Source organism: Haemorhous mexicanus, chromosome 14 (assembly GCF_027477595.1).
Source record: "Haemorhous mexicanus isolate bHaeMex1 chromosome 14, bHaeMex1.pri, whole genome shotgun sequence".
In the NCBI taxonomy this organism is placed as follows: Eukaryota; Metazoa; Chordata; class Aves; order Passeriformes; family Fringillidae; genus Haemorhous; species Haemorhous mexicanus.
In genome coordinates, this window is record NC_082354.1 from 14,523,444 (window position 1) to 14,541,745 (window position 18,302).

Consider the following 18,302-nt stretch of genomic DNA (forward strand, 5'->3'; position numbering starts at 1 on the left):
ATCTTTGAAATGAAATCATGGTTTCTTTACTGTAATGATATATTACTATTCATCAAATGTTATAGTTAATCTCTATAATTCAGTAATTGAGCACTAGCCCTGTCTAAGAGAAGTATCTATTTTCTACTGAAATATCCCTTTCAAGGGATTTCACTGCCTTTTGCTGTTTTCTACAGCTAGCTCTCAATTTTTTTTCTGCTCTAGTAAAAGAATCTCTTCTGCTTCCTTGCATTCAGCTGAACTGAAATGAGCTTTTGCTGTTGTTACACCCAAATTCAACATCCTGTCCTCAAATACAAGTAATCAGACTAATTCAATGCAGCCAACCAAATCCCAGCCCCTGGAGTGTACACAGCTCTCCTGTGGTGCTAGTGAGACATGGTTTGGGTCTGCAGTGGCACAGTGGGATCCTCCCTTGTGGTCCTGTATTCCTCCATCAGAAATCTCCCATGAGACGCCACTCCAGCCTGCAGCCACTGGGACAGGGAGAAGCAGCAAAAGCTGCTATGGGCTGCAGTGTTCATGCACTTCTTGGTTTAAGGAAGGAAAATACCACGTTAAGGTCAAATCATTGCAGCTCCTTTGCAGGGAACAGAGCTTGCTGGAGGAGGGTAGAAGCCTACATTGCCTTGAACTAAGTCAAAGACAGTGGTTTGGCTGGGGTAGAATTAATTGTCTCACAGTGGCTAATATGGGGTTATGTTTTGCATTTGTGCTGAGCACAAGGCTGACAATGTAGAGATGTTTTTGTTATTGAGTTTGTAAACACTGATCAGTGTTTACATAGAGCCAAGGCCTTTCCTGCTTTTTGTATGGCCATGCTGGTGAGGGGGCTGGGGGTACAGAGGAGATGGGGAGGGGACACAGCCAGGACAGGTGACCCCAACTGCCACATGACATCACACTCAGTATAGAAAGCTGGGGGGAAGAAGGAGGGGGGACACATGGAGTGATGGTGTTTGTCTTCCCAAGTCACCCTTACACGTGATGGGGCTCTGCTCTCCTGGAGGTGTCTGAGCACGTGTTTGCCCCTGGGAAGCAGTGAATAAATCCTTTGTTTTTCTTCCTTGTGTGCCAGACTTTGATTTCACTATTAATCTGTCTGTATCTCAAACCAAGAGTTTTCCAGCTTCTGCCTTTCCAGTTCTCTCCACAATCCCACTGGGGGGAGAGTGAGCAAGTGTGGGGCTTGACTGCTGGCTGGGGTGAAAACACAACAGGAACGTATCACTAGCAGGATCTGGACCAACCAGGAAGCTGAAACTCAAAACTGGGTGACTAAAAAAGATGTGTAGGTATTTTTTCATGTATTTACATTTGCCCTGTTGGTTGGGGGGGAACAGTGGCAGGAAAAGTTTTATCCTTTATAAAATGCAGCACCAGGCTCCTGTAGCTAAGGTGACTGTGGCAGCAACCCCTGGCTTCTGCTTTGGGCAACTTCGATACCATGGTGCTGCTTTTCAAAACAAGAATCTTGTTTTAGGAAACAGCAAAACATTCTGAGCACGGATGGATGAGGTGGCATCACACAGCCCAGAAGAGACAGAGCAAAATCAGTTTTTCTTGTATTCTGGAAAGCTGTTAGCAAGCACACAGGAGATATGAACTGGTGGCAAGGCTCCCACGGTCGGTGTGGGGAGGGCTGGGTCAGAACAGTGCAAAAGTAGATCTGAAAGGAGCATGCGAGAGGAACTTGGCACTTTCTCAGTCTGCACCCACCACGCCTGGGAGTGTTCTGTGCTTTCCTAGCACGTGAATGATAAGGGAGAGCAATCTTTCCTCCCCAGACACAGAGATAAAGCCAAGGAGCCCGGCAGCAGCCATGTGCACTGATGCTGGAGAAGGAAGGAAGCTGCTGCTACAGCGAGGCCCCTGCGGTCATGGGTGACAAACTGGTGACACCTCAGGCTGCAGTGGGGCAGTGCCCCCACCCAGGCTGGCACAGGGGGCTGCTGACTCAGTGCCTGGCCACTGGCCCTCGGGCACAGGCTGGGCAGCAGCTGCACTGGGCTGCAGATTCAGCCAGCTTGTCACAACAGAGGAGTCTGTCCACAGCTCCACATACCAACTCCACTGCCGTGTCCTTGTCCTTATCCTGAAGAACAGCACGTTCTGCATAAAGATCCTTTTTCTTGACAGTGGAAATGATCAACAGTTCCTTACTGCAAGGAAAATCCCACAAAAACTGTAATGCCTGTGGTGCCAGTTACCCTGGGCAGTCTGCACAGGGGTGCCAGATATGGGGTCTGCCTGATGATCAGGGCTGTTCCATTTCCTCCTATTATCTCCAGTGAATATTTTAATCCATACCTTATGGGGTAAGGGCCTTTCCTACTGGGTCTGTGGAGAACATGTGCAGGTGTGCCCTACATGTGGTGTCTTTTTCAGCACACATGGTCTTTTGAGCTTTCACATCAACCCTTTTGAAAAACCAGTCCCAGGTGCTGTTCTCCCACGCTCTGGAAACAGACCCCAGGCTTTCCTCATCACCCTAGCCCTGAACCAGCAGCAGCTGCATCATGAGACCACGCCCCAGGAGCATGAAAGGTCTTAATTCTGGAGAAATCAGTAAACAGGTTTGGGAAACATTGGCACAGACAGGAACAAACACAAAGAATGTACAAGAAACACAGTAATCTTTTTGCAATTCTTGAGTTTAATTACTTCAGCATGTGGGGCTTTTTTGTTATTCAGTCTTCCCCTTTCCATTGCAATCTTTCTTAAGAAAGTTGCACAAATACTTTTCCCGGACCTGTACATAAACCAGACACATAGATTTACAAACTTTTTTTTTTCTTTTTGCAATTTTTGTAAGCCTTGGTTTCTTAGCTTCTTAAGAGAGAAAGTGTATTAAAAACCCATGATGCACTCAGACCCAATACCTGACAGTGAGCTGTGCTGAGGGGAGATGACTCTGAGACAGAGGAACAGGACACTAATCCATGACAGAAGTTACAGTCCAATCAGTGCAGGGAGTCAGAGGCAAAGATCAACCTCCCAAAGAACTCTGGTGTCTGCATGGTGCTGTCAGACAGCACACCAAAAAAGCCTGGTTTTCTTTGATTCACTCTTGGCAAAACTGTGGCCTTTGGGAAGGAATTAACAAACCAAACCTGACCTGGGACAGATGGAACACGCTCACCTCCCCCTCTCCCTTCAGCTCATGAAAACTTGAGACTACTCAGCCCTTGACCTCAACAAGCCAGTGAAAGAAAGACTCGAAGGCTTGAATAAGACAAACTTGACAAAAGGCAATTCAAAAGATGGAAACGAGAAGGGTCACAAGGTAAGAACAGGTACAGAAGCACAGAAATAAAATGACACTGAAGGTGTTGACACACTCAAGAGCAGGACCTTCCTCTGCAACTCAGATTTGACTGTGAAGCACAAATCCAATGAAGTTGGGCCAGCACAGGTAACATGCATTATCTAGCAGGCTTCAGAATATCTACCTTGGATTCTTGAATATAAAAGAGCTCAGCACTTATTAGATCAGGAACATTAGAGAGAACAAAGCCTGCAGGTAGCCTGAATTCCTAAAACTGGAAAAAATTTAAAGTAACTGTGCTGGCAGGAAATACCAGGTGGTATTATCCAAGGGGGTTTCTACCTGCATCCAGGCCTCTTGCAGCCCCAGCAGTTTGCTGTCACTTCAGCACAAAGCAGGTTTGTGTGGGCTGGTGAAGCTGTGACATGCTTGGTACCAGCACATAGCTTGCTGCTCCACTGACACTGGGGCTGGGCTCCACAGTGCAGCTGCTCAGAGAACTTGGGAAACAGTGCCAAAAGAAACTTTGGGGAACGACTTTCTGGTGGACACTAGTTTATGTAAATCATTGTCAAAAGACTCAGATGCATCTGGTTGATTTGGCTTTAAGATTCCACGGGCAGAAACTGCAGTGTGGAACCTGGAGTCCATACAGGGGCAGGGAACAAAAACTGCTACCAGCAGAGACACCTTAATGTGAGTCAGTGCAAGGCACCCCAGGGCTCCCCTTCTCATTTCAGGGACAGCTGCTGGCCTTTGCTAAACATGAATCAGTCCTACTGACTATCTCCAAGGACACACAACCTGTGAACTGGGGGCAGGTTACCCCGGAACTGCCATGCAATGTGCATGAGAAATCAGCACTACACAAGAGGGCAAGCACTTCCTACCACAACTCCTACAATCCAGGGCAATGGATGTGTGCTAGCATGTTAAAAAATAATACTCCACAGTTAAATGTCATTTTCCATAGGAAAAATGTTCCCTAAACCTAGGAGCAAATCTAGGAGTATGAAAGTAATCTAAGCAGATGCAAACAATCGTAGCCAGTAACTATCAAAAAAAGAAATCTCAAATTAAAAACAAAATTTAAAAACAACTTAATTTCAAACAGTAGGCAAGCCACCTATTGAAGCAGGCTCTCCAAAGAGTAAAACCCAGGTTTAAAATGTTACACACCACATTACTATCCAGCTAATAAAAACAAACACCACCCCCCAACAAAAAAACCCAGCCAAACTTTACAAACAGGATACAAACAGATTTCCTCTTGCAATAAGAATATTGGATAAAAAGTTATGGAATACACTGTGGTATGTTTACAGGGCTGTTGTTCTTCCCCTCTGTCTGGTGCCTTCACTCCACCAGCTCTTGTTGTTGTTGAGCTTGTGTTCAGTTCTCCCAGAAGTGCTCCCTGCTTGCAGCAAGAGAACTTCCATTTGTCTGTGCAGAGCAGGGTCCCCAGGAAGCAGGTGAGGACCCAGCTCACACTTTTTGCTGCTCCACTCCTTTGGTGGTTATTCCATAGCACTAAGCTGGTTACAGATGTTCTATGAGTTCAAGAAATTTCTATTTCAGAGGCCTCATCTATGAAGTTAGCAACAGGACTGAGAAGCAGGAGTGGAAATAGTTTATACTCTCCATTCCCATCTTCTGGGAGAAGAGGTGGATCACCCATTCCCAGAGTGTCCAGAGGCTCGGCCTGGCTTGCTGGAGCTGCAAGTGGCACCACAGTTCCACTGGCTGATGGAGGCTGGAGAGCAGGTTTCTCCTCCAGGGGAGGCAGCAGAAAGTCTTTCGGATCCTCTGCCTTCCCTGCAGCTTCACCTGAAGGCAGCTCTTCAAATAAGGAGAGCAGAGGGTTGGCCCTGTACTGGATCAGCTGCATATCTGGGAAAAACAAACAGTTCAAAGTGTTTCACCAACTGAAGGCTCTTATTCAAGGCAAGGAAACCTGGAGAGGTTGCTTCAAACTTGGTGCCCTACAGGAAAGCCCAAACTGGGCTGGACAAACCCCACAACCCCATGGCTGTCAGAGTGAAGCCAATGCCTGGAAACATCAGTGCCTGAAGCCCACTCCAAACCCCTGACTCTCACAGCATGCAATGGCAGCACTGCAGTGAAAACCTGAGCAGCTCTGCCTCTGGGGGATCACAGCCTGTGTAGGAGATACTGCCACAAGGACACTTCCAGACCTGCTACCCACTGTGGCACTTGTGTCACGTTTCCCTGTGAAAAGGGACACAGGATGGGACCCATATTTTCTGTGTGAAAAACCTCAGGGCACAGGACAGGCCTTTAAATACTGAGGCACAACTTCAAGATCAGTGAAACATCACAGTCTTCACAAGCAGCTTAGCCCAGACCAAAGAAGGAGATATTATAGGCTACACCAATTCCATTTCAATATACAGTTTCCAAAGAGGGTGGAGCTGCCACAGAGCTCAGTGTTCCATGCTGCCCACCTTTGCTTCCTGCTGTTTCCCTCTCACTCGCTCCCAGACCTTCAGTGCTCTCTGCCAAGTTTGCCATCTGAAACAAAGCAGACAGAAAGCTAAGACAGAATGTTTAACAACAACAAAATGGAAATCTTTACTGACTGGTTAACAGAATTAGATGTGAAAGGAGGAGGAAAGAGAGATGGAGCAACTGAGCAGTGATCCTGTCATTGCACACAAAAGCCTGCACACAGCAGCTCTCAGGAGGAGGCACAGTGAAATACAGACAAACTTAACTTACTAAACAAAAAAAGCTTCTGGCTAGCAAATATTTGTTCTACCTTCCAAACCAAAAGCTTTATTATAATGGGTCTTGTTGGGATAACAGTTAAACATGATTTCATCATGTAATTGAATTGTGCAGGCACTGCTGAAACACAGCTGCATTTTACATCAGTTGTAGTCAAAGCTCTTCTTACTGGGAAATCCTAGTTTAAATATTATTTCAGGACTACAACAAAAATAACACTTGCAAGGGTATTTTTTTTAATAGTATGAATCAATTTTAGGAACTGGAGTAAGAGAAGTAAGTTTGTGCTGAACTTCTGTGTATCTTCTGAGGAAACCCCACAGAGCTATGTTCAGAACAACTACAGTATATTGCACAACAATTTTAATTTAGTACTTTTCCTTTAGTCTTCCTTTAGACAGGCATTCCAAGTGTGTGACTGCACTAGGAATGTAGGACTGGAAATTATCTTGAGATCCCTCCTAAATTCTGACATGCCCTGGAGTCAGCTGGATGAGATGAACCAGCAGTGTCACCCTGTGCCAACAACCCTGTTCCCACCCTTGAGCTGCATCAAGCAAGATTCAACTCCCAGTATCACATTTGTCCTCCCCACCACAGAAGTCAATCTTATTCTTACATTTTCAATACCAGGGGGAGTTTCCATCAAGTTCATATCCAGGGCTGGCAGCTCCGGATTAAATGTCTGAAAATAAAACCAGATCATATGTCAACCGATAAAGTTCTTGAAATAAAACTGCAGAGAGCTCCTGAAAGGACTGCAGGACCCAGTGAGCTGCTCCTTCCACTGAAGCACAGGGACAGTGGCACCTCCATGGGCCTTCAGCTGGGAACTTCAAGCTGTGGCAGTAAACTGAGCTCACAGGAGGAGAAAAGGTTACCCTATTTCCCAGTGATTCCAGGAATACAGCTAAGTTTCACTCCATATCATCCAAATGGATCAAATACAAGGATGTATGTCAGGATGTGACACAGTATATGATTAGGTTTGAGAAGGAGAAGTGAGGCAATTTTTTTTCCTTCCCCCCCCCTTCAGTCTGTAGAACAGGAATCCTGTATGACCTGGAAAGACTCCCAGTACTACCCTGTACACTGTGAATACCTACAAATAATTCTACTTGTAACTATTTGTTTTTCAAGATGTTTCTAACTCTTACCCATTACAACATGAACTAAACTAGCAGCATTTCATGACACAGCCTGAGCAGTATTTCTCAGAACAGTGAGAAGACACTCACGTCGCTGAACGCCTCGGCACCGAAGTTGTACTGCTTCCCTGACAGCATTGCTTGGAGCTCTTCGAGGCTGGCATCGATGCAGTTCAGAAAATCCTGAATCTCCTCTCTAGAAAGACAGAATTACATAGCACTGTAAGGCACAGCTGGCAGGCAGGACCTTCTCTTGCCCCACAGGGCAGGCTGCCTACAATCCAGAGCAGCCAAATGGATGAAATCACATTCCCACATCACCTTTCACTCCAGTTCTTTGAGGCACAGGTACAAGGGAAGACTTCCTGAACAGCAAGCACAACTACAGCTACCAGGTGAAAAAGCAGTTCCTCCTTCCATACCTACTTCCTCCCTCATTTGAGTGTCTGGTGAATGTTCTCAGATCCCAGCCTGTAGACCAGCATCTTTGTTTAAACAAAGGTCTGACGGTTTGTCCTGGGACAATAAATGATAAGCAAAGGGCTGGAAATAATCTGGGCCTGAAGGAACTCCACCTACTTGTTGCCAAACTGGACATGCTTCCAGGGACAGTGGGAAGGACATGAGGGACAGTGAAGAACCTGAGAAGGCAGCTGCAGGCACAGTGCCCATACTTGCATGTCTTGCCATGCCATGAGGGGCTCCTGTACTGAATTCCCTGCACTGAGGAACGGGCCATGCCAAGGCACTGCCCCACATCCTGCAGTGCCCAGGAGGAAAGGTACAGCAGGGCCTTCAAACATGAGTGCTGGGACATCACCCCAGACCCTCCAACCTGCTGCTGAGCACAGCAGAAGAGCTGTAGGAGCAAGGGTTAAAGCTTTGTCCTTGATACAGCTCTCCTGCAGCCACAGTGGGACAGGAACCCATAGCCTGCACCCCTGATCCAGGGCTGTGTGATCTGACAGGGCACGTGGGAAACAGCGTTGTACAAATGAGGGGCAGAGGAGGAAAGGAACAGTGAGATGACCACCAGAACAATCCACATCCAGATCCCAGGAAGAAAGTGCCCACAATGCCAGCCCAAGATCAGTGCCCTGCACCTGCTGCTTGGCAGCACCTGGCAGTGACAGCAGTGGGCTGATGGGACACACTGACTCATGCACCAGCAGTCAGGCATACACGTTACCATAAAGGTGACAGGAACACTTGCACTTTCTCAATGTGTGATGCCAACACTTGGCTTTTTCAAGCCCTGGTAACAAAGGTGTAGAGAATTCACTTTGTCAGTGACAATTCAAAAGCTATTTCCCTATGTTCTGCCAAACAACACACCCTCCAGGACTCTGACAGCATCCCACGAGGTGACGACAGCATAACACTTTTCAGAAACAAGTTCATACCTGTCCAGCAAAGGATCATTTTGGTTTCCAGAACTGCTCTCATTCAAGATGGAGTCAATTACTGACACAGGGTCCTCTGGAGCATTTGGCTGTGCAGTGTGGAGCTCCACAGCAGCCGTGCCTATTTCGCCGGATTTGCTGACATCGTTTACAGGAACTGATGGGACAGGTTCAGCACAACTTAACTCATTTGGCTGTGATACTTGACAAAGAGGTAAGCCAGGATCTAGAGCTGCCTGTGGCTCTCTAAAATGTGACCCAAACAGAAACAACATAGGAGAATTTATCAACTGTGTTATTATTCATTTCAGGTTTAGTATCTCAAATCTTAATAAGATTAGGCCAGTCAAGAATTCAAGTAACAAACTGATCTTTAGAAAAAGCAGCAAAGTGGCAGATGAAGAATCTCTTACTACAGCTTATACAGAAACCATGTATCAGAGCAAAACACCTCTTTTTCCCAGGCAAAAAGCACCAATATAGCATACAGGAATTAGGCAGGAGGGAATCTCCTAACAGACAGACTCTGAAAAGAAAAAGACTCCAAATCTGTCCATATTTTACTCTGGGAATTAACAACTAAATAGTTTTCAGTAAAATCTCTTGCCATGCAGAGAATGCCCTCCCTAGGCTATGCTTAGTGAGTGCAGTATTGAAACTGGAGTTAAAACTATACATCTTGATTTGTTAGCAATCTATATACATTTTGGATTATTAGAAACCTATATATGCATTCAGGTCCCTGCTCAGTTGAAAAGTCATGTGTTCATTTGTTGAACAGACAGAAAAACCTCATCAAATTAAACCTGCAATGCCTATCAGCCTGACAGGCTTCCAGGGACTCCTGAAGAGACATGAGCTCTGAAAATGGCCAATGCTACATGCTGCAGAAGGAAAGCCTACAACAGGCCTGTCATGCACAAATGGACAAAGACATTCTGTTCCCCAGAATCCAGATGGATCATCAACATTAATAGAACTACCCAGTTATCAACCCAGGCATAAATACTTCATATACTTTGGACATACCTGGCTCTGCCACTTGTGTGTGCCACAGCAAGGAGGCCGTTGGTGGCATTTTCCAGGCTGTCAGTGATATCTCGGATTATCAGACCTGTACCATTTCCATCCTCTTCAGCTGCACTGTGTTCAGAAAAAGCCATCTGCAGATACAGCACAGAATGAGTAAACCATAGGCTCTAACCCTTCCTCTTCTCATACTGAAGCCCCATTCTCCTTGCAGCATCTCTTTCCTGTTCACATTTCATCTGTGACCAGTTGCACTGATTTACATGATTTTACAGCCAGTGTGTTGCTCTAAAGCTGCCCATTACAAAAGGGAGAGCATTTGATTACCAAGTTAGGGTACTTGCAGCTATAAGCAAGACTGATATCACTGTGTATCATCCTGTCCAACCCACTGCCTGTGTCCCTGGGGAGACTTACAGCTTGGCCACTCTCCACAGGGATGCGGACATACTGACGACTGTACTTGGAGGGTGAAGCACCTGCAGCATCCGTGAGAGACCTGGGACAGAGCACAGCTTTAGTTCATCCTGCCTGCCAGGGGGAAGAGCTGCAGCACTGCCAAAGACAGTAATGGTTGTTACTCTTGCCCTCCCAAGAAGCCTGGCTTTTGGGAATGTGTTGGGAAGGGCACTGCAGGCAGCCTGTCCTACACACACACACTGTGGTTTGGAAGAAGTCAGTCACACATGCATGTTTTGAGATGTACCATTTCTGATAACTGTGCCCTTCGGAATTGAAAATGTATAGAATATTCCCTTCCCACCCATTTTAGTGATAAGGAGGAAAAACCTATTTTGTGCTTGACTGAACTTCCATCAGCTTTCTCAAGATTGAATATACAAGTGATAAAAATACCTGTCACACAATAGAAACTGATTTATCCCTGCAATTCACATCTGACAGTGGTCTGGGACCTGTCAAGTAATTACCTTTTTCTTTTGACCCCAACAATATAATTTCCTCGCATCAAACTTAGTATAAATTGAAGAATCTAAAAGGAAAGACAAAAGAAAACCAAAACCAAATGGTCAGCATAGCAATCCTAATATTAAATTCTAAATTCAGATTTTACTATAAAATGATATAGTTACATAACATAAATTAACAGATATTAATAAAAAAACATTTGCAATTGTATTTTTAAAGAACAAAGCAAGAGTTACAAACTGCATAGAAAAATTAGCCCACTTGCACAGTTGGCTTTTTTTTTGAAATGCAATATAGCAGCACAAGTCACTAGAGGATTCCAGACCAGAAACAGCTGAGGAATAAACCAGATAAAATTTTTTCCAGCGTGCAAACTCCTACAGTTTCTCCGTTCCAAGTTCACTTCTCAAGTGGTCTAAGTGTATCCTGGTCCAAGATCTTTCACAGACTCCATTCCATGTGCCTGCAATCTCTCAAGTTCTGGGCTCCTGTTACCATGCACTGTCTCCACACACTGACATCCTACTATGACTTTTCCTTAGTGCTTTGCTTGTGGTTCTTTACTGTGCTACTTCTGGGACACTCAGGAACTGTGACCATTTTCTTTATGCTGTATTAATACAGCCTGTTCAGCTCTGTGTCATTTGTCATTCTACATAAGCAAAGAATGCCATGAAGTATCACAGAGGCAGGAATAAGGATGGTAGCACTGAAGATGCTGCAATGGTACCTTAGACAGCAGCTTCTGTTGTTGACTGTGCTTCTGCCTTAGAACTGCCACTTCTTTCCACAGGGCCTTATTTTCTCTGCAATGCAGAATAAATCAGAAGACAGAGGATGAACAGAGTTTACTTTATATGCTCTAGTTTTACAGCTTTCAAACTTTTTAGAGTACCTTGCAGAACCAATGGCAACATTCCCTCTGTGGATAACTACCCCTCAGATAATATGATCCACTAACAAACTCTGGGTTAACTCCATTTTCCATCAGCAGCATGAAACACTCACTTAAAAAGGACACCCTCATCCTCTGCTGCTCCACCAATAATCTTGATCTGAGGTATTCCTTCAAAGCCTCAAAGCTGTTGAATAAGGACTTTGTGTTACACTGCCTGTTTCCAAACACTGATAGCCTTGGGGCAGATCTAAAGGTGGTGTTGAAGGGGCTTGGCTATTTTTTTTTTTTTAAGGAACAGAGAGAGAGAAAGGTTTCTCCTGGACTCTGGTTGGTATCTGCTGGCACACCAATGACCTGAATGAATTATCAGTGCCTATATGAAGGGGATCTGAGAGAACAGAGATGAGGATGTGCGAAGTCCTCTTCCAGTTAGAAAACAAAACATCAACTGTCCCTCACTGCATCCAACCCTGTTTGTATTCAAAAAATGAAATGCTTTTATTGACCTAAAAACTACTACAGGAGCTGGCAACCAGAGTGAAATCTCAAGGCAGCCAACAAACACCCAGTCTAAATCTCCAGTCTGTAACTGAATTACAAAACCAAACAAGATTCAGAATGTTGTGTGGGGTAGAATGGGCATTCTTAGGAAAAAATATAGCTTCACCTGTTTCCAGTTCAAATGAAACCCATATTTAGCCAATCTCCATCAGATATAAGCAACATTCAATACATAAGCACCCCGAAACAGCCGAGTCTACCTCTTCATGTTAGCCAGCCTGACATCCATGTTGTTCTGCTGCTCTCTCATCTCCTGCACCTCAGACAGGACTTTGTGCAAATCCTCTGTGCAGACCTTGAGATCCTCAGTTCTCACTGCAGACACCTGGAATAGGTACACACGCTTTACTACAAACAGTGCATGCTCCTTGGTGCAGGGAGAGTGCAGCCAGTCTGCAGGGCAGGACCAAGCCCCATACAAGACCAGGTAAGACTGCAATTCTTACATGGCACAAAACACCACAACTGCTGCAGGTGACAATCCTTAGGACAGGCTGCACTGTCAATATGAAAACACGAGATTAGTACGTTGTACCTGGACAGTAAATTCATGACTGTAATTCACAATAAAAAACACTCACTGCAAAGGGCATTCCCCGGGGGCTCCCTGCCAGGCCTGGAGACAGTTTGCCCTCTAGTGTCACAGAGTGAACACCAGCCAAAAAACCCCACAGCTGAGAGTGGAAGAACAACATGATCATATTCCATCTAGGTGTGGGTAAATCTGCCAGCAGAGTAACAAATTTCCAGTAAGTTACTGGGAGATGAAAGGTGTCTAGTTAGATGAATCCTACTCAATCTGAAAATTTATCCCACACCAGTTGAATTGCAGAGTCCCCTTTTGGCATTCCCTCTGCCTCCTCTCTGCTCAGTGACATTCTAAAGTTATGGAGACTTATCTGCAGAAGGAAGAGTCCAAACCATTCTTCTGCTCACAGCACAATCTGTAAATGCTGCTGCTTCAAACAATGGTGGAAAAGCCATCAGAGAGCAAACAGTTCACCATCTCCTTCCTGCACTTCTATATTAAACATTTTCCAGTTCCTTCAGCAACTCTCTCTGCAGCAGAAGGATTGCTGGCTGCAACACAATTCAGGACTTTGGAAAAGACAGGTCTATAGTGCATCACATGCACATGTCTGAATGACACATCCAGGTTTTGTGGACATGATTTTGAACATCATTTTGCCAAATACTGACTATAACTGAGCCACATGGAGTCGTACCAGTTGTCCCTCCCAAGCTACAGCCTGCTTTCTTATTACTCTGCTCAATTAAAAGGCGGATGTGAAAGCATCTCATGTGGATTCCATGGGGGACAAGAAAGCACCAATGGGGTATTGGCCTGCTGAGGTGTGAGGTAACTCCTGTGCAGGTTGGCTCACGCATCTTGTCTTCCCAAGGGGAGTGGAATGGTCAGAAATGAACTGATGGTGTTATAAACCAACATCCCATTCCTTTGTGCTGGAACAGAACACAGCTGTTGTGCAATCACTTCTCAGACATGACTAATTACTTTCTTGACACAATCCCATGGTGCAAAGGATGGACTGAAGGGTCTGACAGTTCTCCTCCCTGTCTACAGTCTAGATGCTCTGCTGTTTGCAGCAGTTAATAAATTATGCTAATGTACACAGGGTGCATCCCAAATGGAATTCAACACCGTCTGATTTCTCTTCAGCACATAACCCCTCTGTGGGAAGACGACCAAAACTTGTAGAAATGGGTGGATTCCAAATGCAGCCAGCTGGCCTCCAAAAAAACAAGGGTCAGTATAAATTCTGCCAAAGCACAAGAAATTGCTCTTCAGAGTCCCCAAATGGCTAATCAGGGTGTCTAGTCCTTGGGTGCTGAGGCACTGGCACAGGCTGCCCAGGGAAACTTGGCAGTCCCATTCCCATCCCTGGTGGGATGGGGCTTGGAGCAACCTGGTCTAGTGAGAGGTGTCCCTGCCCATGGCACTGGGTGGAATGAGAGGAGCTCTGAGGCGCCAACTCAAACCATTCTGGTATTCTATGAAGACACACAGGGTATCTGCACACCAGCAGAGCTAAAAGTGAAAGAGAGGAAGTAAAGCAAGTCCTGCATTCAAACCTGCATTCCAGACAGAGGCTTGAAACAGAGTTTATAGCCAATATTGGAATATGGCCCCATTCCAGGCAGTAGAAGAGCAAGGAAATTAATGACTGCTTGACATAAAAAATCACTAACATTTCCTGCGCAACAAAAGAATATCTCTCACCAACCTATTCAACACTTCACACGAATATCCTTGGCACTGAGCAGAGCTTTTGTCTTTCCATCTAGAACACTCCACCCAGTGCACCACCCCTGGGACACATGGTGCCACACCTGACGTCAGGGTGCACCTGGCCCTGCCAGGCGTGCAGGCTGGGACACGCTGGTCACAGCAGCAGGGGGGGACAGGCCCCAGGCAGTGCCACTCCATCGATCCTGGCTCCCAGCAGGGGCAGCTCAGCGAGGAATCAATCCAAACATCATTGCGGCTCTCCAGCCTACGCTGGGCTTTTATTACCCTGGGCAATGCAGCCACACCTGACAACAGCCTAAAGAAAAGATTCTGCTGTTCAAATGTCAACGTGATGTATCATGATACTCTCTTCCTCAGGATATTATGGGCTGTAATGTGCCAATAGAGGATAAATATCTGTGCAACAACAGGTCAGACAAGGCCTGAACGTACAAAAGAAAAGCAGAAAGTGCTCATAAGGTTGATGCTTAGTGGCAACACAGCTTTAGAGGAACAATGTAATTTAAGCAAACTCAACAAAATGAACTGGTTACTGATGTCTTTGCTAATTTTTAATGAGTGCCAAATGGGAATGTATTTTCTTTTGCTTCTTTTACTTTGTGCATTTCTCGGAGTTGTAGATGTTGACAGAACTGCAGACCATGCTAAGCTGCAATCAGGGATATGAACTCTGTGGAGAAGGGCTGTGGTTTGATCATGATGCAGAACATGGTCCTACCCCAGTTCACAACCAAGAGCAGAGCAGGTTTTGTCTAAGCACTGGCACAAGAAGGCCCAGCCAAGCACTGGCCTGGCATTGTGAGGGACATACCTTAGTTCCCATGGTATTTGCTGGCTGTGCTTGGAACACCCAAATGAACTCCTGATAAGCCACTTTTTGTAACTAAGTGAAGTAAACATGTGCTATACCTTGCGCTTGATGTTCTCCAGTAAATGTGCCTTCCCTTGCTTGAAGAAAGGGTGCTGGAACTCAATGACTGAGCTTTTCTCTGCTGTAATGATACCATTCTCCAGAGCAATCACCTTCCTGAAACCATCTGTGGAGAGGAAATCAACAAAGCCATTTCTTCCAGTTGAAAGCTGACTCGGAGTACATACAGCTTAAGAAAAGTCCACTGCTACCAAAACACCCACTGCACTACAGTTACTGGGGGCAGAAACGATGGAAAATAGCCAAGGTAGCCTTTCTTGGTGCTCAGTGATTTCATTGCTCTGATCTTCACAGCTAGAGGATATGTCCATGGTACCACTGCCTGCCCTTGGCAGGCTGCACATGCAGCTGCACAGCAGAGGCCAGCCATGACCAAGCCATCACAGCCACGTAAAAAAGTTAGTAAGAAATAAGATTTATTACAACATCTTGAATAGAATCATGTCCCAGTGAATGCAGAGGAATGGTACACTTTCCCTTTAATCCCTGACAAATACACATCAAAACAAATGCTGTCATGTACCACCATGCTCTACAGAATAAAGCAAGGCAGAGAAGTTAATTCCTTGCCTGCCTATGCAAACACCTGCAGCAGAGCAGCTTCTACATACTAGACTGCCTGCACAAAGTTAAGATATTGCTAGTTCTATTTCCATCACTGCTCAAACACCACAGGGCAGATGCATGATTCAGCTGACAGGCCAATCCACGTCTCTCCTCAGTCAAGGTTTTAACACAATTAATGCACTCCAACTATTATTAGAAAGCCAGGATAGATCCAGCAGGAAAAGGAGACTGCCACTGCATTGTACAGCTACGTAAGAATAAAGTGATGGATCTCACAAACACAAGCACACAACACGAACAGAAGCATCCACCCTCCGCCCAGAGACTAAACAGATGGGCTACAGGTTACAAAACCTATACAGGCATCAGCTAGAGAGATCAAGCAAACCTACTGGGCAAGGACAGAGAGCTCCTCCCTCTCAGTCTGAAATTCTAACTAAGGCAGCACCTCTTGTGTTGTTTGTCCCTCCACTGGTTCCAGAAGCTTCTGCAGTTATTCCTGTTGGTTGCTGCAGCCCTGCATGCTGCACTGTGCCCTTAAGCCACCCCCACTGCACCCCTCTGCCTGGCCACACTGCACATGTGCTATACAATGCTGCCACATGATGCTCTCAAAATGAGCAGAGAAAACATAATGAGAAATGTAGTGCAGCTTGGCCCATCAGCAGGACTGATCTGGTTCCAACACAGCAAAGTAGGCAAGAGCAGTAGTAGCCCCAAAATCCAGGCAATTTCTTTTCACATTCTAGGTGTAAGGGTGCACACACAGCCTCTTCTCCCCTGGGTATACACCTGTTTGCTGCAAGAGCAATGCTGGAGCTCAGGGAACCTCACGCTACCTCTAGGCACCAGCACATATTCTTACAGCTGTTACTCAAAAGCACTTGGAGCTAAAACACAAAAACCAAACACTAAACCACGCTCTACCATCAGTCTTTTCTTTTGCAAAGCAAACTTAAGGCCAGGGCTCAGGTTTGTAGGGATGAAAAATTTGCCAAGTCCGTTTAAAGAAATGCAAAAAAAAAGCCCAGTAGCCATGAACTTGGCAGAGAGAGTGCACAGGAAACACTGATGCTTACACATGTTGAGCTGCCGTATGAAGCTGGAGATATTGTTGTGTTTGAAGTACTTGGGGAGCAGCTCCTTGGCAAACCTCTGCTCATCCAGAATGCAGAAATTCTCGCCATTCTAGGAAACAAGCAGAAGTAACAGTCAGTGAATAAGCACAGCTTTTCTAAGGTGTTGCTCTTAAGTGAAGATCATAAATCAGCAAGACAGCAGAGAAAGGCAAAAGACTTCACCAAGTGAACTGTCTGTGGGAACACTTGCGACTGCACTAAAAAGTGAGTTCAAAGACACAATTACATAGAACACTTCTACTGAACTAGGAATTTTCTTAAAGTCCTGACACACTGATCTTATTCCAAAGCAAAATTTTTCTAAAAACCTCCTCCCTTTGTCCCCAGTAAACATAAGCATTGCACAAGCCCAAAGGAATTCATGCCACTAAAGAGATTGCATCTCCTTTCATCAGCCTGCCCAGCTCCTGACAAGATTCTTCCATTGTATGTGCTATGTCATCACTAAAAATAACTACGTAACGTTGCTCAGTTACCGAAAGTTCAGACAACACAACCCAGCGGTGACCAGGGGTAAGTGTGACACCAGCAGTGCCAGATTTACCAGACACCCAAGACCAAGACCAAACTTCCTGGAAACAGGAAGAGCTTTTTGCATCACTTTTATATTGTTCATGAAGAGGACAAAAATACTGCCTTTCTTTTCATCTTTGTTTTTTAAAGGGCAAGCGGCTGGGAAAAAAGTGGAGAAAAATCCTACGGATTAAAAAAAGACAGGGAACAAAACCAAACACAGTGCGTGTCTAGTCAGTGTGTCCGTGCCCAATGCCCGCGGGGCACATCCGTTCCCGCTCCGGAAGGAAAACGGACAGTTAATGACTCCTGAGAGCGTCCTTGCACCGCTCGGAGCCGCTGAGCGGGGATTTGGGACTGTCCCCGGGGATGTCCCGCTGCGCCAGCCCCGCCGCGGGCCGCCCGCGGGGGGGGCCGGGCAACGGGGGAGGGCCCGGGCACGGCCCCAGGCATGCCGGTCCGCCCGCACCCCCGCAAGCGGGGCGGGAAGGCGGGCTGGGCACGCTCCGGGCAGCCGGGGACGCTCCGCCGCCGTCCGCCCGCCAGGCTCCACAACCCCGGCCCGGCGCCCCCATCACCCTCGAGTCCTTCGCGCGGGCCTCCCCGGGCCGGGCCCGAGCGGCCACCTCACCCTGCTCCAGCAGATGACGTCGTCGCTGTCCGGATCCTCCAGCAAGGCCCAGAGCTTGGCCAGGAAGCCGGGCACGGTCCCGGGGCCGGGCGCGCCGGGGGCGGCGGGGCCGCGGGGCAGCGCGGGCGCCTCCCGCATCCTCGGACCGCGACGGGCCGCGCGAGCGGGGACGGGCCGCGCGGCGCCGCGCGACGCAGCGAGGGGCGGGGCCGGCGCGCGGAGCAGCCGCTGATTGGCGGAATGCACCACGCACCGCCCCTCGCCCCG

The 18,302-nt window shown here is 46.6% G+C and overlaps 1 protein-coding gene across 1 annotated transcript; it reads right to left on the reverse strand.

The window, feature by feature from the left end:
• Nucleotides 1–2,636: 2,636 nt before the first annotated feature.
• Nucleotides 2,637–18,195, reverse strand: LOC132333961 (heat shock factor protein 3-like). The gene is made up of 13 exons (XM_059859572.1): nucleotides 18,036–18,195; nucleotides 16,832–16,940; nucleotides 15,164–15,291; nucleotides 12,183–12,307; nucleotides 11,254–11,329; nucleotides 10,526–10,587; nucleotides 10,014–10,095; nucleotides 9,597–9,730; nucleotides 8,568–8,813; nucleotides 7,255–7,360; nucleotides 6,636–6,701; nucleotides 5,734–5,800; nucleotides 2,637–5,158 (listed from the first exon to the last, which is right to left on the reverse strand). The coding sequence occupies exons 1-13, from the start codon at nucleotides 18,171–18,173 to the stop codon at nucleotides 4,827–4,829; spliced, it is 1,671 nt and encodes a 556-aa protein (XP_059715555.1). The 5' UTR covers nucleotides 18,174–18,195; the 3' UTR covers nucleotides 2,637–4,826.
• Between the last annotated feature and the right edge of the window lie 107 nt (nucleotides 18,196–18,302).

Excerpts from the sequence above, each read along its gene's own strand:
- LOC132333961 (XM_059859572.1), bottom strand. The coding sequence starts at position 18,173 with ATGCGGGAGGCGCCCGCGCTGCCCCGCGGCCCCGCCGCCCCCGGCGCG. Across the intron at positions 16,941-18,035 it reads ACGTCATCTGCTGGAGCAGG|AATGGCGAGAATTTCTGCAT; the intron begins GTGAGGTGGCCG and ends CTTGTTTCCTAG. Across the intron at positions 11,330-12,182 it reads AGGCTGGCTAACATGAAGAG|AGAAAATAAGGCCCTGTGGA; the intron begins GTAGACTCGGCT and ends TCTGCATTGCAG.